Source organism: Ursus americanus, chromosome 3 (genome assembly GCF_024610735.1).
Source record: "Ursus americanus isolate L20-20 chromosome 3, mUrsAme1.1.p, whole genome shotgun sequence".
Classification (NCBI taxonomy): Eukaryota; Metazoa; Chordata; class Mammalia; order Carnivora; family Ursidae; genus Ursus; species Ursus americanus.
Window position 1 is genome coordinate 82,595,627 of NC_142129.1, and position 23,861 is coordinate 82,619,487.

Below are 23,861 nucleotides of genomic sequence, written 5' to 3' on the forward strand. Positions count from 1 at the left end.
AGACATAACTAAGTGTTACAAATGACAGTAATACGCTGTATTATTTTCTTTAAATGAACTTGATACACATAACCTAGACAGGGCCAAATGCAGATATTTTGAAGGTTATAATAGTAATTTGATGTGTTCAATGGGTAATATTCTTGTTTTAGCATGCACACATAACTTGGGGGAGAGCGGGCTGGGAGGGCCTAAAAATAATATTAAACCATACACTTTTTTGCGTGTTGTTTTTTCTATCTCTTTTCCAATTTGTACGGGAACAGCTTGATGGTGGACCACTTCATCCTAGTAAAGAAATGAAACCATGTTAAATTACATAGTCTTAGACCAGAAGCAGTTAAGACAAGAAAATTAAATAGAAAAGAACTACAATGTACAGAATTCCTGCTGTCCTGTACCGTGCAGGGTGCTTTAATTATTTCATTTAATACTCACAGGGACCTTATAAGATAGTTGTGGTTGTTACCAGTTTAAAGAGGAGGTAGCTGGGGCCCCTGGGTGGCTCAGTCGGTTGGGCATCTGCCTTCAGCTCAGATCATGATCCCAGGGTCCTGGAATCGGGGCCCCGCATTGGGCTCCCTGCTCAGTAGGGAGTCTGCTTCTCCCTCTCCCTCTGTGCTTCACCCTCACTCCTGCTCTCTCTCTCAAAATAAATAAATAAAGTCTTTTTTTTTTTTTTTAAGAGAGGAGGTAGCGGAGTGTAACAAATGCTGTTTGTTCCCTTTATGGCTGTACGCCCATCCCTCAGGGGTTGCAGAGGTTGGCTGCTAACAGCCCATGCTTGTTCTCTCTGTAGGATTGCCACTGGCTGAGAAGAGCTGTCTTATCGGGAGTAGAGGGAAGAAGGCAGCCCTCCGTGACCAATGCCTAAGGGATGTGGTGATGTAACAGCTCATCCCCTCTGCCTCTGGGTGGAATTCATGGTCTAGAGTCCCCCATGGGATCAGGTTGAGACTAGAGTTCTCCTGAAAACACATTTTGGCCCTGCTCCTTCCCAACTCTGCTACTTCCCTCCCTCTCCTATCAGATTCTCCATAGTGCCCCCCCTCCACGAATACTCGTCTGAATACTAGAAGCACTGCTTCTAGGGAACCCTGCCTAAGACTCGTGCGAGGAGAATTTAAATAATGTTCCCAAAGTCACACAGCTAGGAAGCGGTAAGGCCGAGATCAGAGATTATCTTTGTCTAGTACCACTTTCTACTTCTCTCTGTGGATTCACAGAAGGCTTAGTTTTAGCCTCAAGCAGCTTATGTACACGGCAGGGGTTCTGGAACAGCCCTTCCTGCCTGAGGATCACACTGGACTTTGGTGCTTGGGGTAACACACAGGCGTGGAGGTTGAACACATCATGGCAGTGTAGTGCATTTCTCCCTGGGATCTTGTTCAGGCCTGGGGCAGATCCAAGTTTTGTAAGGCTAAGACTCTCTTTAAGAAAAAGAATAAAAAATTGCAATGCTAAATAGGCTCAGGGCCTTGGAAGAGGCTCAAGCAAGTGAGGGCCCTGAAGCTCTAGCTTTGTTGGGCTCCTGGTAAATCTGTCTGCTCAGTTCCTATGTTCCAGGGAGCAGCTGGGTATGTCTTGTTTGACTGCTCTAACACCCTTAAGGAAAAAGAGGTTAAAGTCAATCATAATTGTCCTTTAAGCCAATGAGTCTCAGATGTTGTTGTTTTTAAAATAACTCTAGGTTATTTAAATCATTTTTGAGAGTTATAGATATTTCAAAGTAAAATGAATTTTTAACTATCTCCTAAAACATAAATGCATAAGCAAAGTCTTCATCACTTTCACGGGGAGAAGGAAGTAGAGTGAAATCAGACAAGGATAAAGGGATACAAATGTACATAAGAGGTTAAGACATCTGGTTGCTCTTCAAAGAAGGGATTGTGTTTGTGACATTCAATTCTAAAGCTGAAAATGCTGGGTGAGGTCTAGCGAGGTCTTCTCCCTGGGTCAAGGGCTCCACATAATGGAGGGACTACCAAACACTTTCAAGTCTTTTGCGAATTCCCGGAGCCTGGGTGTATTTTGATTGGATCAGTCACAACATTGAGCATTTCAGTTTGTGTGATGCTACCTACCCCTCTTTGTCAAACCTGTGCGGTTAGTCTTGATAACCATGAATCTTTATGTTCATGCAGGCACAGTGCTTACGTATTTATGAACCGTAAATAGCACACCTTTAGGTTGACCTGATATTCCAACAGTTCTTCTAGTTCCTTCTGCTCCTTCAGTAATTGCTTTTGCTTAGATGCCAAATCTTCCCGTAAATTTTTGATTTCCAGTTTCTTCTGCATTATTTCCTTACGTAATTCCTCAGTGCTTTCTCTCAATAGTCTCATCTTCTTCTCCATTTCCTTTAAAAGTTGTGAAAATTATCAGGCTGCATAGAGCCTGAGCAAGTATCCGTCTACCCAAAAATCACATTAAAAATAATTACTCAGCATTTTGATTGTATTTGTTTTGAGCTTCCCAAATGATTTCTTACAAAGTTAAATACAGTAATGACTTCTGACATCGTCAGTCAAGGCATGACAGTTGTATGGCATGTATTAAACATTTTACATGAGATTCATACTTGTATTTTTTTTTTTTTTTACTAGTGCTCCTTTCTATCCTGTATTTTAAATGTATCCTTTTGGAGTTAATTTTTATTTCATACCCAAAAAACATTAGTGAAAATTTCCAGCCTATTTTCTAGTAGTTTTGTGATTTGACATCAGATGCAAATAATCTTTGACTATCGGGCTTGTGGTTAACCTGAGTCCCACGTGAGAATTAAAGACTAGGGAGTTCATATTTGGAAAACGCAACCCTTTGTGCTCCTTAATCCCCCACTTTCTTATTGGTATTACTTCTCTAACTCATTCATGTTCTCACCCAAAGGCCCTTCACCCCAGACTCATAACACATCTTTGTTCCCTTGACTGATTGATTATCTGGGGACTGTTTGACCTATGGGAGAGAAGCCTTACACTCAGACAATCTACACATTATTAGTGACTGAGTGCATGGATCCATTTAGCTTGTTCTGGGCTTTCTGCATCTCTCCCTCCTCCACTGCTGCTGGGAGAGGGTAAAATTGATGAACCTATGATCTGGAACTAAAATTCAAAATGCTTTTTCCCATAAGATCTGTGTGGTAAATGATAGTTAGGTGTACTTATATTATAGTGTGTATATATATATAAGCATATATGCGCAAGAACACACATATAAAAAGTAGTGTTGTACTCTATGCTAGACAGGTTTTTGTGCCTTGGAATTAAAACACCAACAGCACACTTTTGAAATATAACTGTTCAGAAGAAGGCAGCTGCGCAAAGTGTAATGACGTTTCTATTTATTTTGTATGATAGATCACGAAAAATGGACTGAAATTCCTGTTCCTCTGGGTATTTGTCATTCTTCTCATTATGAGGAAGAGGCTGTTTCTCTACCCCTTGAGTTTAGACTTAGCTGTGTAACTTGCTTTGACCAGTGAAATATTCCAGAAGCAGAGGCTTGAAAAGTCTTGTGTGTTGGGGTTTGCCATTATTTGAGGCTGTTTGTCTCTTTCTTGAGGCTGGAAACCCTTCCACCATTACATGACTAACTGGTGACATGTGATCTTAGACCAACTAGCCTGCCAACTGGCCGACACACAAATGAAGCCATCCTAGACCACCCAGCCCCAAATGAACCAGCTCAGACCAGAAGAACTCAGAACTGTGGGGGGGGGAAAAAAAAAAAGAAATGTTGTTTGTTTTAAGCCACTAAGTTTTGGGGCACTTTGTTACGCAGGAATAGATAAGTGAGACATCTCCTTCATGAAAATTTCTTATAATGAGCTTGAGATGTTCAGGAAGCTCTGAGGGTAACAACTACGCAAAAATAATGTTTTTATGTGCCAGCCACAGAATCCTTTTTCCCCCCCTAAAAGCAAAGCAGATATTGTCGAACTAAACACAGCCTAAATTAGATGCCAAATAGCTAAGCCTGTAATAGGCATCACTGTGTGTATTCCAAAAGTTATTCCTTTCAGCATTATCCATACTTAAGACTCTTGGATCTTTCAGATGTCTCATGGTGTGGTTGTTGTGATAAACAGTAATATTTATCAAAAGGGATGTTTGAATCCAGTTGTGTTTAACAAACTGTAGACCATCTAAGACTTACTCCTGGCTTAGGTATCTTCTCAAATTCCTTTATTATGAGGTTTTTTTCTTCTGTTAAGCTGTAAAAAACAAAAACAAAAACCAACAAGTTTGACAATGTACAAAAGAGTAAGCTATTTCTGCAGTAATAGCTTTCTGTGTTCTCTTAGAATGGGCTTTCCATGTTTGTTTGCCAGGTAACCTGGCGTCCATTCTTTGGGATGGCTTCAGCGACTTCCAGTTAGGTGCTTCCTCCCCAGTCCTCCCACAACACTCTGCACACTCACCCATTGTCTCACCACATTATAGCTACTTGTTAGCACGACCTCCTCCCTAGACTCTGACCCCTTCCAGGCAGGCTCTGGGCCTTTTCTTTTTTATCCTATTTGCAATGAACCAGTGCCTGCCTGGATGACTCAGTGCCTTCCACTGGCTTCATCAAATAAGGAGATCGCACCAGCCAGTAGGTCTGGGAACTTGGAGCTGAAGATGCATGCATACCACGTTTTATTTTTATGAATTTTTATTTGAAGTCATGTAAACTAAGGTTAGTGTAATAAGTATGTGCCACATATGGAATTTAATGCAGGTCAGCTGTCTTGGCCACAAGCTGAAGTTGAACTTTCAGAGTTCTGAATACGTATGCCTTGACGATACTCTACTTCCAACCTATTGATCCTACACCTCACCCAGGCTGCCACCAGGGGGTGGTAGTGTGCTGCCATGGTTCAGTTGTAAAGGCCGCCTTAATGTCCCTGAGTTGGAAAAATGGTGACATGAAGCTCTCCCACAAGATAAGACTCACAGCATTTCCTTTAAATAAGTATAAAATGATCTTCTCTTTAAACAAATATAGGATGGCTAATTCTTTAGGACATTTTAAACTAGTTACATTTCTATCATGTGTTTTTTATTAAGAAAATCTGATTTTTTTCCTTTAAAGGATGCATATTTTCCTATTTATAGAGAAATATATCATTCATAATCCCATCCCATCACACCACAGTTGATCATTTTTATTTTCCTTGTATCTTTTAATAATATTATACAAAATGTGTACATATGATTGAATCCATTTTTACTCAGCATGTAATTAAAGAGATCTTCCCAATTAAAAATATCTTCAGACTTCAAAATTAATAATTTAATACTTTCAAAGTTTCCTAGTGGGTGGATATCGCACAATAAAATAATCCTAAATATCATCTATCTTTCACTGACCCGATGTCAGGTAATTTATATGCATCATTTCTAATCTTCAGAACTTACCAAGTAGGTATTATTTTCTTCATTGTACAAATGAAGAAACAGGAGTTAAGCACCTTTTCCAAAGTCACACAGACAAGGCTGAGCTGACATTCAAACCTAGAAACTTAGCTCTGATGTAATATCAAGCTGCACGCCTCTGGAATACATTATTATTTAAGTATTCCATTATTTTTTAGAACCTAGATAGCTTTCAGTTTTTCACTTTTGAAAGTAATAAGGTAGAAAATATCCTTATGCATTCTTTTTTTTTCTCCTTCTAAATCCTCCTTTTTGCATGGTATTACTGAAATAAAAAAACCCACTTTTGTGCCTCTTGATATCTGTTAACTGCTAACATTTTAAATTGACATTAAAATTTAAATCTGCCTGACATTTCCAGCTTTCCTGACTAAGGGGTGCTTCAGGGTCAAAGCTGCTCCGGATTCATTTCTTTTCTGCAGCAAAAGTGTCCTAACTGAAACCATGTCATCAAAGTGTTTTGGTTTTAAGGACTTGTGAGTGAAAAGACAATACAGGAAGCCCTGGATGTTGTCATGTGCGAGAAGCATCTTCTACAGACATCAGTAGAAGAAACAGCATGAACGAGTGGAAATTGCAAGAGGTAGTACGAGCAATAAACATCTAAGAGTCAGGCTGTCCAGAGCTGGGATGGGCTGCTGTGGGAGGCTGTGCGCTCCCGTCAGGAGGTGCTGAAGCATAGACGGGTGGTCACTGAGAGAAGATTCTGGTGATTCTAATGTGTAGTCAGGCTGAGAACCAATTTGGGGGCCAACAGTTTTTAAACTTTGACATGTCTCAGAATCCCAGACGGAGCTTGTAAAACATACACACGTTGCCTTGGGTGGAGAGACTTGGATAGAAATTGGAGTCATTAGTTTTAGGGTTGGATCTACCTAAGTTTCTCAGGCGCTTCTCTTTCAGTTATGAAGACTACACCTTGCAAAACCTGTTCTAAGCTCATTCTGTTCTTGGTTTCCACAGGGAGAGCAGGAAATATTTAAAAAAAAAAAAGTGTTTAGAAAGTAAAGTCTGTTCCAGCTGTGAGTATTTCCTTACCATTAATCCTGATGACCTGGATGCCCCTTGGTCATAGCTAACATTCTGGAATTCCAGATGTGTTGCTAAAATACTCCCTCTGTTTCTTTCTTGCCGGATCTGTTTGTTTCTTGGTTCCAACTTTGCTGTTACTATTGGACTAAGAAAGGAAAACAACTACCAAGCCCTGGATGACAGCACGGGGACGGCGGCAACCAGCTAGGAAGAATAAAGAGTCACTACAGCCAGGATCATAGGATAGTCCCGTACACGTGCAGCACGAGCGTACCAGTCTCCACATCCCCACTCAGGACAGACAGTGATAACTGACCGTGGCTGAGACTTGCCAGAATGCATCAGATTTAGCATGAGGGACACAATTTATTTGCTGTCCAGATCTGAGGAATTATTAGAAAGCAGAGAAGCCCCAAAAGGTGACAAAGCGAAGAACAAGGAAGAGGCTGAAAAGAGTATTGGAAAATCTTTTCAGAGAATGTTTTTAGAAAGATAATGACTTCTACTTTGTTTCAAAAATAAGTTCTCAAGAGTATTTATTTAATTACTTTATTATTTATTTATAATGTGTATTTAACTTACTTAAGAAGGTTATATATTCTTTCCTAACCTGCATATTCAAGAGGTCAATGAGTATTAATCTCAAAACCAAAACTGTGGTGACAGATTTAATTATTAACTGACCACCATTATACTCACCATTAACATTTATTAAAGAGTTTCTATTGTGTGACAACATGAGAAAATCAACCAAATTACAGAGTAAAATTTTTTTTCTCTAGAGCATCTGGACAATATATTCTTCTTCATAGTTGCCAGTGATTCAGAAGTTCCTAAAGATATTGGGGTGGAGGGGTGCTAGTTATTAGGGCTTCTGTTATTTAGACGCTGAATAAAATGAGTTTGTTGTGCTGATCTGAAAAATATCATCTGTATATGCAGATGAATGGTTTTGTCTCACTGGCTTAGTTTCTTTATTTTTAGGTGGGGATGGGAATATCTACTTTTCCCTGGGGAGGAAGTATTGAGTGAATTTGTTTCTGTATCATGTAATATAAAATATATTAAAGCTAATGAAATACAGCCTATAGTTCTTTCCTGGTATTCCTTTTGGAATCACCATTATTTTTATGAAACTAAGTTTGTCAATTCTTGAGCTGCTAATATTTGAGACTGCGAGGGAGTCTGCTCAAGCTAGAGTATTATGTGTTACAAATCCAAAAACAATACACACCAAGCATTTCTGCAAATGCGCGTCCTGAATGTTCTCGTTCACTGTAGGTCACTATGCACGGTCCCCTCCCTATCCCAAGTAACTCAGTGAACAATTTGCCTGTCTATACCTAAAAGGCAAGTGTTCTGGTTGTTGCTGGGCGTTTTTTTCCTTGGCAGGAACACTTGGAAATTTTAAACAATTTAAATATCAACCGACTTATGTTCTTCTTACCCTTTCATGGAAATGTCAAGCATTCATATTTTCAATACTAATGAACAACTAACAATTGTTTTAATTTCATTATTTTCTCAACTGAAAGAGTGCTTACAGAGCACAGAAATAGCTAGGCTTTCTTTTTATAGACCTCACTGTGAGCCTGAAACAAGTTTAGATTGAAAGATGAAAAAGAACTCAGATTTTGTTTTTGCCCTGAATGTAATTCTCCTGATTAAGCTAGCCTTCTTCATCTCCCAGTTGAAAAGACAGATCCCAATGAGAGGATTCGAAACCCAGGGCTTACAGAGTCCTCAGAAAGTCACTCAAATCATTTGCTTATCTCTCAGCAGGAATGAATTATATTCGCTCTGTCGGAAGTCTACCCACTCTTAAAAATACCCAGAGAAAGTTCTGCCACCTTAAAAGGTAACAAATTCCAGGAGCGAGTATTTGGCTTTCTCTTCAGTACCCAGGCAGAGCACCCAGCACACCAGAGCGCAAAACTTGGATCATAATCATTTTGAAATTCAATCTAAAGAGTGTGATTTGCTGAACAAACTCTTCCACTGACTTGCTCCTCTGCAGGAGAAATGTTAGAGATTTTGGAAAGAACATTTGCCTTCTAGCAACACATTTCTACTTTCGTTCACTGAATGACATCCTCTAAATCTGGATAAGTAGTTGTGTCTTCCAACAGGATATTACTTCCTTTCTTGATTCTGAGGAGTAGGTTAGGAGAATAAGGTTGAATATGTGGCCCGTGTTGCTATATTAGAAAAATAGAGGGAGCCAGATGTGACCCTCTGCTCACAGGGGTTTGTCTGCAGAGCGCCTGTGGGGCGACCGCCATGCAGCCACGTGGTCTGGCACTGCTGAAAGGACATGGGGCCACCATTGGGCCAGGGAGGGTGAGAGCGTGTGCCAAGTCCTTGTTCTCTGCGGTGTGTTCTTTGGCTACAGTTTCCAGTGCTTATAGCTTTCCTGACACAGGGAAAACAACAGCAGGGATCTCCTCCTGAGGGCGTCTCCCTGTCACCTGAGCTTTTTTCTAGAAGTTGGGTAAGCTTCTTGTTCAGGAATGGCCCCTTCTAGGAAACCAAGGAAAGAGCTAGGCTTGTAATCATCTTGACATTGCCATGTCATACTCACTGTGCCTGAAATTCCTTCTGAATAAAGTCTGATTTTTCTGATTTTGTTTATGTGGAAAGAGCTTTGCTCAACTCTACCTTCAGTGTGTTTGAGAGAGGAGTGCACTTACCTATTTAATCTGTATTGATTGTGGAGCTCTCTTTCCTTCACTGCATTATATTCGTTTTGGTACTTGAGAAGTTGTTCTCGCATTTTAGAGACCTCGGTGGTGAATGCCTCAGGAAAATTATCAGCTTGCTGAAGGTGAAACTGCTGCTGTTGTATTTGCTCGGTGAAACGTTTGGCATCCTCTAGCAGTTGGACCTCTGACTGTTGCGTACTGGGGTCCATGAAACACAGATTCAAATAATGAGAAGGCTGTACTTTTAACACCCGTAGTAGTTCACATGGCAGTCTAGCAAGGAGAGGAGGGAACATGTCCACACTGCTCCCGGTTCCTTCCATTCCCAGGTTCTGTTCAATTCAGTGATATTTTTGTGCCAAGTATTGTACTAGGTACTGGAGGTGAATGGAGCTCACAGTCTCCCAAGGGGAATGGATGAACTAGGTACCTGGAATACCAGGTGACAAGTACTACCACTAGTGTCTAGATCAAGATGGTGGGAGAGACAGAAAGAGCATTGAGTTGGACGGGAATGTGGTATTTGTACTTGACTTTGAAGAATAATCATGACTTCCCGGACTTGTGGGGGGGGCGTTGATAATAAGGACAAGAGTGGGTCCTCCCTTCAACTGCCCCGGCAATGTGGCTTTCCCTAATTCCTGAATTCTCCTGAGCTGACTGTAGGAAAATCTTGTCCTCCTCAGTGAACTAAGAAACAACAAAGTTTTCTAAGGACACTTTACTAGGAAACTAGGAAGAAACATTCTCCTATAAAATTATGGACTTAAAGTACCTTAGAGATTTCTGATCCTACCTTCAATGTCTGGCTAGAGCTGGACTTGAATGTCACAGTTGAGGGGGATTCCCTGTGTAGGTCTTGACCCCGTCTAGGAACAAGGGTTAAATATCTGGCAAGAGGCAGATTTGAATGGACACAGAAACTGGACTTGGTGAAATCCTCTAAAACTCACCCAGCTCTGCTCCAGGCTGGCATCCGCAGCAGCCTCGTCAGCAGCCCTGACTCACCGTTCTCAGAAACCCAGCTGCCTCACAGTAGCTACCTTTCCTAGTGGAAGCAAGAGTGGTGCCGTGTCCTGTTTTAAAGCCAGGTGCACGCCCCACCAAGTTTCCTCACCAAGAGAAATCTTCGGGGGGATCCTCATTTGCGAAGATGCCCAATGACTTGATCAAGGCTGTCTCAACTGAGGTTACCTGCTCCACCCATTTCCTCTGGTGTTAATATGGCATTTGCTCAGTAACACCCAGCGAAACATTTCCTGGAACATAATATGTTCCAGGCACTGTGTTAGATCCCAAATAGCAACAGCAGCTATAGTGATAACATGTATAATTTCTATTCACGAAAGCTGAAGTTGTTTCTTATAATTCAGTTTCCTTGCATATAAATCTCAAGTTGCCTGATCTCCTTAATGTGAGTCTTCAGCTGCGGAAATGTGAAGTGTTGACTTGTGCCACAGGGCCTGATGCCCCCCAGAAGGAAAGTGGACAAGGTGGCTAGGGTTCTAGCCAGAACACAAATGCTAATTTACCCACATGGATTTGAAATATAGTGTCAGCAGAAGAGAATTTAACAACTTCTATAACGTGGTTCCAGTGTAAAACTCATTTGGTTTCAGTTCAGCATTTCCAGGCTGTATCTGCCGTGCTAAAACCTCAGCAGCAAGAGTGGAGAGTGCGTCTTCACGCCGTTCTCACCCACCAGGCAGGAGGAGTGGGAGAGGGTAGTGGGTGTTCGTAATGACAAGAGAGGGAACTAAAGGGTCAAGAGGAGGTAAAATGTGGGTAGCAGAAGGGAAGTAAGAGTTTTGCAACACAACCTGGAAGTAGGAAGAAATAACACCATAGCCTTGGTCCTATGTTGTTGTCTGTCACTGGGACACAGGGAACTAAACTGTGGCCCAGGGAAGGAGGAAGCTAAATCAGCATCCCACAAAGCTCTGCTGAGCTCTAGACGAGAGCTATGTGGAGGGCGAGAAATGTTGCAGTATTCCTTGTATCTGCAAAGGGACTTGGAGGAATGCCCTGAGAACTGCACGGATTCCCTCCCCTCTGTCATTTAAGCAGTGTGAAGTATGTTGAAAAAGCTTACCCCAGACTTTCCATCTAAATCCTCCAAGTTCCTGAGTCTTGAGAACTATCTGTACATACTGGCAGTCAGGGCCAATTGTGGAAAATGGAGTCTCCATGAGGGATAGGGGTGAGGAGTTAGCTCGAGGCTTCCATCAAGGAAGAAGAGGAGGAGCCAGAGCTGGATGGTTGTTAGGAACTTGGGTGGAGCTGAGTATTAGGCAGTGGAGTGAAAGTGAAGGGCGCATGGGAATGCAGCTCTGCTTCTCCTTGTGCTTCGCTCTTCCCTCATGCTCCCATCCTCAAAGTAGCCAGATTGACTCTGGGCAGGAAAAGCAGTAGGGCTAATGTTTGAAGACTCGGGGAGAGGATGGGTGGGGAATGGCAGGATGGAGTTTCTATCCATTGCTGTCTCTCCTTGGCTCTTGGTGAAGACATCATGCAAGGTAATGAGGCAGGTGGTTATGCGGAAAAGGAGGGAGGGGGATGGGGAGTAGTAAGGAAGAGCAGCAGAACTGGATTTCCCTTCTTTCTTCATTCTCCTTCTCCCTGATTCCCAGTGGTTCATAGCAGGTGCTTAGAAAACTTTGTGGAATTATCCTGTGGAAGCCTATTCTCACCTGCGGATTGGAACTAGGCTAAAGAGAGTAGCCTTGGGTAGGTGGACGAGGTAAGAAGACCAATGTCTCAGCAGATGTAGGCTGGGGTTGTGCTCGAACATATAACTCTGAGCAGTGAAGAGAGATGGGGAATGGAGAATCCTACAAGAGTGTTCTGTAGCAGATAATGTCAGTGTCCCATCAAATCCCACCCCCCAGCCGACTCTGGGGGTCACCTGTAGCTTTGGTGGACAGTTGCCATACACACTGACAGCACCTGTGTGCCTCTGCCTGAGAGCTTTCTCTGGCCATAGGAACTTGCTTGGCTTCTCAGAGGGTGTGCTAGAAACGCCAGGAGCTCATCTCCCTAGGAGCAATCGTTAATCAACAATGGATGGAAAACAGTGGACAAATATCCCAGTTTCCTCACCCTTTGGTGGGAGAGTTCCGAGGTGTGTTCCACACACTCAGGGGGTCCTCAGTGAGACTGGGCACCAGTTGGCCACAGTGTAAACCTGCAGAGAAGCACACCCCTGGCTACATTGCTCCCTTCCCCATCTCACTTCCCCATCCTCCCATGGTAATTTCTGGTATCACTTCTCAAACTACTTGAACTCAGACCTTTGCCTCGAGGCCTGCTTTTGGCAGAATAAAAAACAAGATAGAGCCCATCACACACATACGAAAGAAGTATAAATATGATAAGAGATGTCTCCACATGAGCAAATAGCCTACCTTACCACGGTATCATGGAGCAAGGTGTACTTCGCTTTTAACTCTGCCATTCTGGTTCCAGGAAGTTTTCCCATACTGTGTAACTAGCAAAGAGAACACAAGACCACTGTTAGCCAGCACCCTCCTTATGCTTAAAGCAGAGATAAAGTGGACATAGGAATATCTTATAAAATCCTCCCATTCAACATTAGAGAGAAAACATACAAGGCAATGTGGTGTATTATAAAGATGCTGGGTGTTTGGAGAAAATGTTCTACTCTGCCTCTTGTAATCTCTATGTTCCCAGGCAAGACTCTTACCTCTCTAGGTAAATTGAGGGAAGGAATTGAGTTAAATTCTTCCAATTCTAAAAAAGCATACTTCTAGGTTTAGCAAACACCTGAATAGTATAGATGATTAGGATGGCTATTTGTAAGTTGACAGAACTAACAATCATCGAACATCTGTTACAAGCAAGTGTTGTACATCAATTATTTCATTGTCAGAAATGTTTTGTGAAGTAGGGATTATCTCAATTTTAAACTGAAGTCTAGAAAGTTAAGTGATTTGTTTCAAAGTTACAGAGTTAGTTAAAGGCAGTGTCAGAATGTAAACCCAAGTGGTCCAGCTCCAAAAACCCATGATCACTCCCCTGTCCCACAATCTCTCTGCCTCTACAGCCAAAGAAGCATGTAACTTTATTTGGTACATAAAGTGATATTATTTGTTTCTTTTTCATTTCTGGCAAAAGAACTTTTGATTTACTCTCTGAGTTAGATGATAAATAGTAATAGACATCAGAGCACAATATGAAACATGAACGTTTTACTATAATGCAATGAACATTTGTATTAGGTTTGACTTTAATTGAACTGCTACTGACATAGTATCAAAACATGCAACTAAAGAAAAGATTTGTGTGTATCAATGCCGTGTTGTTCTTACCTCCAAAATACTTCTTGAGTCCATCCCTTTTCCTCTCCTTTTCCTGGTCCCACTAGTCCAAGTCCCGTCCCATCTCATTTGGACTACTGCAAAACCTCCCACTCTCCCCGTCCCTATCCCTGTGTCCACTCAGGCCTCCTTCAGTCTACTTTCCAGGGAGGTTTATTTTTTTAATCAAACAAGATTTTGCTATGCTGGGTGTTCAAAACTCAAGTGGAATAGAATTCAAGACCCTGAGGTCCTATATGATCCTGCTACCTCCCGGTCTCCTTTCAAAACCCTCTCCTCAAGCTCTTAATGCTCCAGCCACACTGGCTGCCTTTTATTTCCCTAAATGCGTGAATCTCCGTCCTTCCCCAGGGCCTCCATGTTGGCCATTCCTCGCTTTTCCCCGACTCCAATTCTTTCTTCATACCTCAGTTTCTTTTTTTTTTTTTTTAAGATTTTATTTATTTGTTTGATAGAGCGTGCACAAGTAGGCAGAGCGGCAAGCAGAGGGAGAGGGAGGAACAGACTCCCTGCTGAGCAGAGAGCCCAACATGGGGCTCCATCCCAGGACCCTGAGATCATGACCTGAGCTGAAGGCAGACACTTAACCGACTGAGCCACCCAGGCGCCCCCATACCTCAGTTTCAATATCAATCTATAATCGGGCCTTCTCTGACTTCTAAATTAAGATAGATACCCACACATACCACAGACCCCAAAAGAAAGTTGTATTTCATACCATATAACATATTACAGTCTGCAGTAATAAATATATTTACGTGACTCCCCAACTACTTGTATAAGCACCATGAGGAAGGGGCCTGGGTCAGCTCATTCTTCACAGTGTCCTCAGCTGTTAGAAGCCCAGGCACAGTGCAGCCACTTGGCAAACACATGCCACATGAGCAAATGAATGACTGTAACTGATAAAATGCAAAGGTCAGAGTCTCCACAGTGGCCTTTCATGGTCTCTCTGTCCACATCGGGTAGAAAAGACATTGTAAAATGCACTGTAAAACCCTCTCTCTCTCGTGAAAGTGTTTGGGATCTTCTGCGAGGCACTTACAAGCTGGAGACAGACCTGGGTCCCAATGCTCACAACTGTCATTTTCTATATATGGGTGACATATGGTAAACAAGATTTATTTATTTATTTATTTTAGTTATTTGCATTCCAGTTAGTTAACATACAGTGTAATGTTAATTTCAGGTGTACAATGTAGTGATTCAACATATACAACACCCAGTGCTCATCACACCAAGTGCCCCTGGCCTCTTTAATCCCCATCACCTCTTTCACCCCTATCTCCACCCACCTTAACCATCAGTTTGTTCTCTTTCCTGAAGAGTCTATCTCTTGGTTTTCCTCTCTTTTCCCTCCATGATCATTTGTTTTGTTTCTTAAATGCCACATACGAGTGAAATCGTACGGTATCTTTCTCTGACTTTTTCCGCTTAGCATAATTCTCTCTAGTTCCATTCATGTCATTGCAGACAGCAAGATTTCATTCTCTTTTATGACTGAGGAATATCCCATTGTATATATAGATACCACATCTTTATCCACTCACTAGTCGATGGACATTTGGGCTCCCTCGAAAATTGGGCTGTTGTTGATAGTGCTGCTATAAACGTCAGGATGCATGTATCCCTTTGAATTAGGAATTAGGTATTCTTTGGTAAATACCACTGGTGCAGTTGCTGGATCTTAGGGTAGTTCTATTTTTAACTTTTTGAGGAACCTCCATACTGGGTAAAGAAGATTTGTAAGCCCCTTGAGGAGGTTCTGCTTCTCCCTAAAACAAATATCTTAAAATGTATTCTTATGCCACCTTAAATATAATTTACATGTAATTTTTTAAGTGTTGAGTTGCTATTGGTAGGTTGACCTAGTGTTACATTTTATAGATATTTCAATAAATACAATTATTTTGTTTCTTCAGTTTTCTTTCTGCATTTTTGAATTAATATGTACTTTACTTCAGATCTCAAACATTTTCATAGGTTCCTAAAAAACAGTGTAGGACCTAGGCATTGTGCTTTTAAGGACTAATATGTTTTTTTTTTTTTTTTTAAGATTTTATTTATTTATTCGACAGAGATAGAGACAGCCAGTGAGAGAGGGAACACAAGCAGGGGGAGTGGGAGAGAAAGAAGCAGGCTCATAGCGGAGGAGCCTGATGTGGGGCTCGATCCCAGAACGCCGGGATCATGCCCTGAGCTGAAGGCAGACGCTTAACCGCTGTGCCACCCAGGCGCCCCATAAGGACTAATATGTTTTTTAAAAAAAAAAAAAAAAGGCTTTGCATTTGGGCCCTCTTAAAGGAGAAAAATTACTGGGAAAAAGTTATGAAAAGGTAAGGGTGAGAATATGTGTTTGTATGTGTGTGCATGTAATATGAAGACCATGTGGGGACCAGCCTTGTAATTAGGCAACAAGTTAACGACTCTAAGTAAGCCATTGGGTACGATAATTATGGACTCTTATGTTTAAAAATGCATATAGTATTTATCATTTTGTTTTCAAGCTGAAAAGACATTACCTCTCACCTACTGCCCTGCATGATGGAACCAGAACAAATGTGACATAGGTCCTCCCCTACAGTAGTTCACAGTTTGAGAAGATAGACACAAATTACAGAACACTAGCACTACACTCAGTAGCTTTATTGTGAGTAAATAACCACATTTGGTATCATGCTGTTATTTTCTCTATATTGTAAGTTAAAGCAAATAAATAAGATCATAAATTACAGACCACTTCCAGATGATGGAACTTCCAGAATGGTCCTGTGAAGAGCTTGATGAATCCTCCCCCTCAGAGAAACATTGATTCAACTCATCAAAATTATCTAACACAACCGTTTTAAGTCCCTGGAAATTGACCTAAGGGCATGCAAAATATTGAGATGTATTTATTTAACAAAATCTGAAACTGAATAAGAACAGTAGCCGACTATGGCATTTGAACCATGAACTGTACCCATTACCCCTGGCCCCATGTTGTGGAAGAACTATTCTGGGCAGGCTTAGCAGCCAGTGAAGAGCTTATCTCCCCCACCTTCCTATTGCTAAAGACCTCTTCAGGTGGGTGGGGCAAGGTTAAAAATAAAAACAAGGAAAGAATATGTATACAGAGACATCAGAGGCTGCACACTACGGGGAAGATACACTTCACAGAATTAATCCAGCCAAGTCACTAAATGAATAAACAAATGAACAACAATAACACAAACCCAACAGCAACAACAACAAGCCTGGGCAGAAATCAGAAACTAAAGTTGTTACAATATATTATCTAAAATGTCCAATTCTCAACAAAAAATTATGAGTCCCTCAAGAAATAGGGGGGGAAAAGGGCAAAAACTCTTTGGGAGGGTGCAGATGTTGGACTTAACAAAGACTTCAAAGCAGCTATTATAAACATGTCCAATAATGAAAGCAAACAATATTTAAAGAATCACAGGAGAATATGATGTCAATTCATCAAATAGCGAATATCAATAAGGTATTGATCTAGAAGGCCAAGAGCTTAGGTGATAAAATGATGTTCCTTGGGTCGTAAGAAGGTATGGTTTTTGTATTTTTATGTTTGCTTATCTGTATTTTCTACTTTTCTCCAACACATATGTATTGCTTTTAATAATGAAAGTCTATTAAATATGCTTGAGAACTATTGCTGTAAACAGTAGGGATTCAGAGCAGAATTTTAAACTGGAGAGTGCCGTGTTCAGATCTTACTGGCAGATACAGCCAGATTCTAGCTCAGACTTAGAGAAAACTCAGCTGTTTTGAGTCTTTTCTAAAATACCAGTTAATTGAAGCCCAATGGCAGGTGGATCAGGGGTACATGTTGGCAGGTTCTATGGCTACAGAAAAAGCAGGAAGGCGAGAGAGGCTTCCTTTCCTATTTGCTGTTTCCATCACCCCAATAGTCAGACTGCCTTTGGTGCCTATGAACCTATGAAGAAAGCTGACAGGGCAAAACATCTGGTATGTCTCTGTAGTTTCTACATAAATTGAAAAAATTTAAGTCATAGACATTTAGAAAGAAGATTGATAAGCTATCTTTTATGTGGTCTACTCTCCTAAAAACCAATCTTTCTTAAAAAGAAAAAGATCCAACTGTGAAGAACGGATTCTAGCCTCCTTAAACATAAAATTCATAATCTGGATATAATATTCATCCAACAGGGACTTTTCTGTGGAATTGTAAAGTGTCTCCTTAAGCAGGTCTGTCTCTGGTTGGGAACTTCAGACTCCATTCTAGCAGATAAAATGCTTCACTCATGAACATCTACATGGAAAAAATGGTTGCATTTTCACACTGCATGATACAAATGGGCACAGAAACCAAGTTTGTCATGTTTTAAAAATGCAGGATCTAAAGCACAGACCCATAAGACCCAACTGATGTCAAAGAGTATACATAATGAAAGGTTAGATATAATGTCATAAAGTTCATAAATATGATTTCACAATAGACAATTGTGTTACTGAATTGCCTTGTTGGTAATTGAGACTGGAAGGAAACATTTACTCTAGAGCTGAAAGTTTAACAAGAGTTCATGATTCATGGACAACATGTAATGATACGGAAAATATTTCAAAAATGGAAATTCTAGGACATTCCAAGGAAAGTAAGAACTTTCACCAAGTGAACTTATGTGGAAGGGGGCAGCATGAGGAAACAATTAGGTGTTTGTGTGGGTGTGTGCAGGGCAGCCACAGTGACCGTGGTTATTAACCTACTCTATTCTTGTTGCCTCTTTGACATTACCTACTGGTTTGGTCTTATCCTGATAAATCGTTGACTTTGGGGGCAGCATAAACTTTTCAGCATAAATCCTTATCATTCTTGTCTCCCACTCACAGTCTCCCTTTCTCTGCTAGAAATAAACAACATGGCCATTTGAAGCAGTTTCCAAATGCAATGGAACTCTCAACAAAGCATCACTCCTGTTGTTTGACTTTTCCCCTTGGTTGTTATATTAAGCTTTCCCATATACCTAACTCATTCACCAAACAGAATTAAGCCACCTGATCTCATCATCTACATCAACGGATCCATTTATCCACAGCCACCCCTACCCTTAACTTCTTTCCCCAAATCTCAAAAATGAAGTCCTCCTTTCCTCTTTTTAAGGCAAACCTATCCACCTGTGTTTTCAAATATATACTCTCCTACCTTGTCCTAGGCATTAAAGCATCAGTTATACCTTCTTTTCCTTTCTAATCTCTATTTCTCCCACTTAACTGGCTCAGTGTAGTATTGTATTCAAGTACATCATAAGTGGACTTTGATTTGAATTCCAGCTTTGTTACTTTTTTTCCTTTTCAGATTCCAGTGTAATTAGTGTATGCTGTTACATTAGCTTCAGGTGTACAACATGCCTCAGCAATCCTATACATTACTCAGTGTTCATCACGATAAGTGTGCTCTTAATCCCCTTCACCTATTTCCCCCATCTCCCCGCCCACCTTGCTCTCGTAACCCCAGTTTTCTATATTTGAGTCTGTTTTTTGGTCTCTTTTCTCTCTGTTTTGTTCAGCTCTACTACTTCTTAACTTTGTAACCTGGAGTCATATTTAATCAATCTGTGCCTCAGTTTCTTCAGCTGTAAAGATAAAAGTAGTCCGAATTTCATAAGTCTGTGTGAAAACTAAATGAATAATTATATGTAAGGTATTTGGTATAGTGTCTAGTACACAAATAAGAGCTTAATCAATGGCAGTTATTTTATTAGTATCATCATTGACATTGTCCTCAACCTATAAATTTGCTCAAGTCTTTCTGATTTAAGAAACAAAACAAAATCCACCTTGGGTGCTATGCTCCTATCTCTGTCTCCTTCACTCTCATTTCAGCTTTTCTCAAAGGAGTCATAGCTCTCTATCTCCACTCCCTTACCTTCCGGTCACTCACCAATTCATAGTCCCTGTGTCACCAGACCGATACATTGACCAATGACTTTCTCATTTCTCTGGCTGATTTTGAGATTTTTCTCTTAACCAGTGTTTTCCAGTAATTTGTTTATGATATATCTGGGTGCTTGCTTCCGCCTGAGATTTGTTCGCAATGTTGTATCTGTGAGTTCATAGTTTTCATCAAAGTTAGAAAAATTTCAGATGTTGGTTTTTCAAATATTTTTTCTGTCCACCTCGCCTCTCCTTCTGCAACTAATTATTCATATGTTTGGCCACTTGATGTCCGCAGATCACTGATGTTTTCTTCATTTTTATTTTACACTCCTTTTTCTTTGTTTCCTTTTGAATAGTATCTATCGTTAACATCTTAAGAATCCACTAATCTCCTTTTCTTTAGTGTTTAATCTGCTGTTAATCCCATCCAGTGAATTTTTCATCTCAAATACTGTATTTTTCATCTTTAGAAGTTTGATTTGAGCCTTTTTATAGCTTTCTCTTTTCTCATTATGTTTATGCTTCCTTCCACCTTTTTTCTAAACATTCAAAATCTCTTTAATATCTGTTCTGATGTCCTTGTCAATTAATTCTATTTCCGTTCTACTCCATTGTTTGATTTTTCTACTCATTATAAGTCATATTTTCCTGCTTCTTTTGTGCCAGACATTGTGAATTTTACACTATTGGGAGATGGATTTTTAAAAAATATTCCTTTAAATATTTCTGGGCATTGTGAGTCATAGTTAAGTTAAGTTGGAAAGTTTGATCCTTTCAAGTCTTGCTTGTGATCTTTGTTAAGGAAGTCCAGAATGATCTTTTGTCTAGGGCTAATTTGTTCCCACTACTGGGTCAGTACCTTTCTATTCAGTGCCCATACATTAGGAGGTCTTTCTGTTCTGATTGGTGGCAACGTGAACTATTGGCTCTGTATGAGTTTCAGGTGTCATTCCATCCCCTCCTTTCTGGGAGTTCTTTCTCCAGCCTCAGCAATATCCTCATAAGCATGCACTGATCAGTATTCTTCTGCTGATCTCTGGAGCTTCTGCTCTGTGACACTCTTCCCTCTCCTCACCTATATATTTTAGCCAACTTGGCCTCCCTGAATCTCCAAGTGTGTCACCACAAATCAGCAAGACCTGGTTCTATTTGGGTTCCCCTCCTTATGCTGTCACGTGGAAACTCTGAGTTGTAAGATGGCACAATTAAAGGTCTCAGTTTATTACGTACCCCCAGAGATTACTGTCCTGTGCAATCTGTTGTCCAAAGTCTAAAAATCACTGTTTCATCTAATTTGATCTGATTTTAGTTGTTTAAGGTAGGAGGGTAAATCTGGGTCCCATTACTCTGTCTTAGTTGGAAGTAGAGCCCCAGTGACCTCTTAATTATTATATTCAAATGACATTTCTCTGTCCTTAGGTTACTTGATGACACTTATTACTATTGACTTATTATAGTGCATTATTCCTGTAACTCTTTCCTCTTCCAGGTCCTGTAATATATAGTCTCACAGGTCTCTCTTACTTTTCTCTTTTCTTCTCTGGTCCTCCCTTTAAAAGTTGGTGGCATCCAGGATTTGGTCCTTATCTTTTTCCCCTTTTTAAACTATTTACTTTCCCCAGGGCCTCTTATTCACTCCCAGAGTCTGAGATACCACCTACATGCTGAGGGGTCTCCAGGCTTTTATTGGACAAGCTAGAACTTTATGTGGGCAAGGGCCTTGTAAGACTATGGGAGCTACGGTGAGAGAGTAATAAACACCTTCTTTGTCCAAACCTTGGAATACATGAAATTGTTTACTTAATGCAGTATCAGTGTTCAGGTATTGTGATAATTTTGACAGAAATTTATGATCATGCAGCATTTTATCCTTTTATAGAATAAATAAAATCCATAATTCTTTACAGAGCATGTGGCAGTCGATAACTAACCACTTCCCCTAACTTTTAAGTCTTGTCTCCCTTGTTAATATGTCCCTCTGTGCTGCCAGCAAAAGACAATTTTCACCTTGCTTTAAATCCTTCAAAGGATCCCAGCACCTTCAGGATTAACTCTAGGTCCCTTAACATGGTAGACAAGGGCTTTCATTATCTGGCAGCTAACACCCTCTCCAAACTGGTCTCCTCCCTTTCTAAACCTCCCACGACCATTTCAGTTATGTGTTATGTCCTGTGGCAGGCAGAATGATGCCCTTCCCCTCACCCCCAAAGACGTCCACATCCTAATCCCTCTGACATATCTAGGGATTGTTACGTTACATGGCAAAAGGGACTTTGCAGATGTAATTAAGAGTGTGGACCCCGAGATGTGGAGATCATTGTGGATTACCTGGCTGGCCCAGTTTAATCATAGGAGTCCTTAAAAGCAGAGTGCCTTTCCTGAAGGAGGAAAGATTGGAAGTGTGAGAAGAACTTGACCTACTGGGAGGAAGGGGTTCATGGGACAAGGAATGTGTGTAACCCCTAGAAGCTAAAAAAGAACAGAACCGGATACTCTGGTAGAGCCTCCAGAAAAGAATACAGTCCTATCTACACCTCGATTTTAGCTCAGTGAGAACCATGTTGGACTTTCAACCTACAGAATTATAAGATCATAAATTTTGTTTAAGCCACTGTGTTTGCAGTAATTGGTTGGGAGAGCAGTAGAAAATGAGTACAGTTCCCAACCATACCATGCCTCGCATGTTCTATTCCCCAATCTTCAATTTCTTCTCTCACTTGTCCACTTGGAGAACTCTTATTCTCCCTTCAAAACATCTCAGTGGTCAACTGAGACACCTCCAGGCAGAATCACTTTTTTTTTTTTGTATTTTTAGATGCATCTATTATTGTATACTACTACCAAAATATGTTTAAACATGTTTTTCCCACTAGGTTGTATATTCTTTGATGATGGAAACCCTACATTACTTACCTTTGAGCCCCAGCACATGGCTTGGTATCTTGTAAGGGTTCAGTAATGTTCACTAAACTGTTCCTTATCTAAGCTTATCTTAAAACGAATGATGCAGTTGGAAGTACTCTTGTTCATTCACTTACTTGTCAGAGAGGGTAGGTATAAAAGAGGAATAAGGCATGGTAACTTGGCCTGAACATTGACTCGAAAGAGGAGAATGGCTGTACAAAATTGGCTGCCTCCCCCATAGCTTCTCTTTTCATTTCTGTGTGGTTGGCAAGGTGCACAGGATGAGCAAAGAGGTCTGGGACTGTTCCCCCGCAGCTGTCTTTTCCCTCCTCTGGTGGCCCACCCCAGGAATGCGAGGGGGAGGCTCCAAGTGTCAAACAGGACCTCCCACGAGTTAAGGTATCAAGTGCAGTGGACATTGTGGATGAGTAATGTGATTGCTTAACTATATGTAAGACTTCAAAGTTAAGTTATAATAATTTTAAGATACCATGTGCAGCCAAATAAAAAGCATGCCTTTGCATGTACATGCTACAGGATGGCATTCCTTTAAAACACTCACATTTGTCCCAGAAGCTGTAATTGCTTGGAACTTTATCAGTCATTTATCCCTTGTTTAAAATATTCCCCCTTTTCTTCCAAAGATCATGAGGAGAAATGGTAGCAGATTGGAGTGGCGGTAAGCCTGGGAGGCAGGAAATGAGCCAGATTGAAACCCAGATGCCTCTTTAAGAGCTTCAAAGGGTGAACCAATGACGAAGAGCAAAGAACTTAACTGGGCCAAGACATGAGGGGCAGTCACATAAGGGTCAGAACATAATCAGAGTCAGGAAACAGAGCCCAGTTAAAACCAGTGAATGACCAATGTCGCAAAATAGGAACCAGAAGAGTAGGGGTCGGCGGCAGGGATGGCATGGGACCCAGAAAGGATTGTGTTGCCAGTGGACTCTGACCAGTCAGCTTTCAGTCCTTCACACGCACAGTCCCACCTCTAGCCTACTTATAAAGATCTTGAGCAGCCTTAGGCAGTGAGAATGCTGAAAAGCTGGGGTCCTGAAAGGCCAGAATATATCTCATGTAAGGACTGTAAATGTATGAAGGTCATGTCCACAGCTGGTCAGTTGTTCATGTCACTTTGTAGTTCACAGACCAAAGCCCCTGCTCTGACCCTGTCCTAAGGGGGCTGGATCCCTGGGCCTGGCTGCTCTCTGTGCGTACCCACCATCAGGCCTCCTCTGGTGTGCCCACAGCAGCGCCCCTCCCAGCTGGCTGCCAGCCGGGGTCCCCCAGCTCCAGGCCAGGAGTTGGTGGGTAAAGGATATAACCTCTCCCCACAACAAAGAAACTTGGGACTTCCAGTGTCCACATTCCTGGTTTGAAGATGCTTCTGCCCACAGTGCTCTTGTCAGTATTCACAGCAGTGTCCTCCACTTCCCCTTCTAGGAGGCAGATTGTGAGGGACAATAAAGTCTTTCACTGCTGATTGCAGAAGTGTTCTTTAAAAAAGAACAAAAACCCAAAGTTGCAGCTTGAATTTCCCCATTGATAACATAAAATGG

At 41.1% G+C, this 23,861-nt stretch overlaps 1 protein-coding gene across 1 annotated transcript in view; it reads right to left on the reverse strand.

Moving 5' to 3' along the window:
* The window catches only part of CCDC146 (coiled-coil domain containing 146), a 108,721-nt gene that overhangs the window by 25,505 nt on the left and 59,355 nt on the right, over positions 1–23,861 (reverse strand). Inside the window, exons 3-7 of the mRNA XM_045793409.2 lie at positions 12,565–12,647; positions 9,149–9,358; positions 4,162–4,219; positions 2,184–2,360; positions 215–288 (exon numbers count right to left, since the gene is read on the reverse strand). Coding sequence (XP_045649365.1) covers positions 215–288; positions 2,184–2,360; positions 4,162–4,219; positions 9,149–9,358; positions 12,565–12,647 — 602 coding nt within the window. The remainder of the gene's footprint in view (positions 1–214; positions 289–2,183; positions 2,361–4,161; positions 4,220–9,148; positions 9,359–12,564; positions 12,648–23,861) is intronic.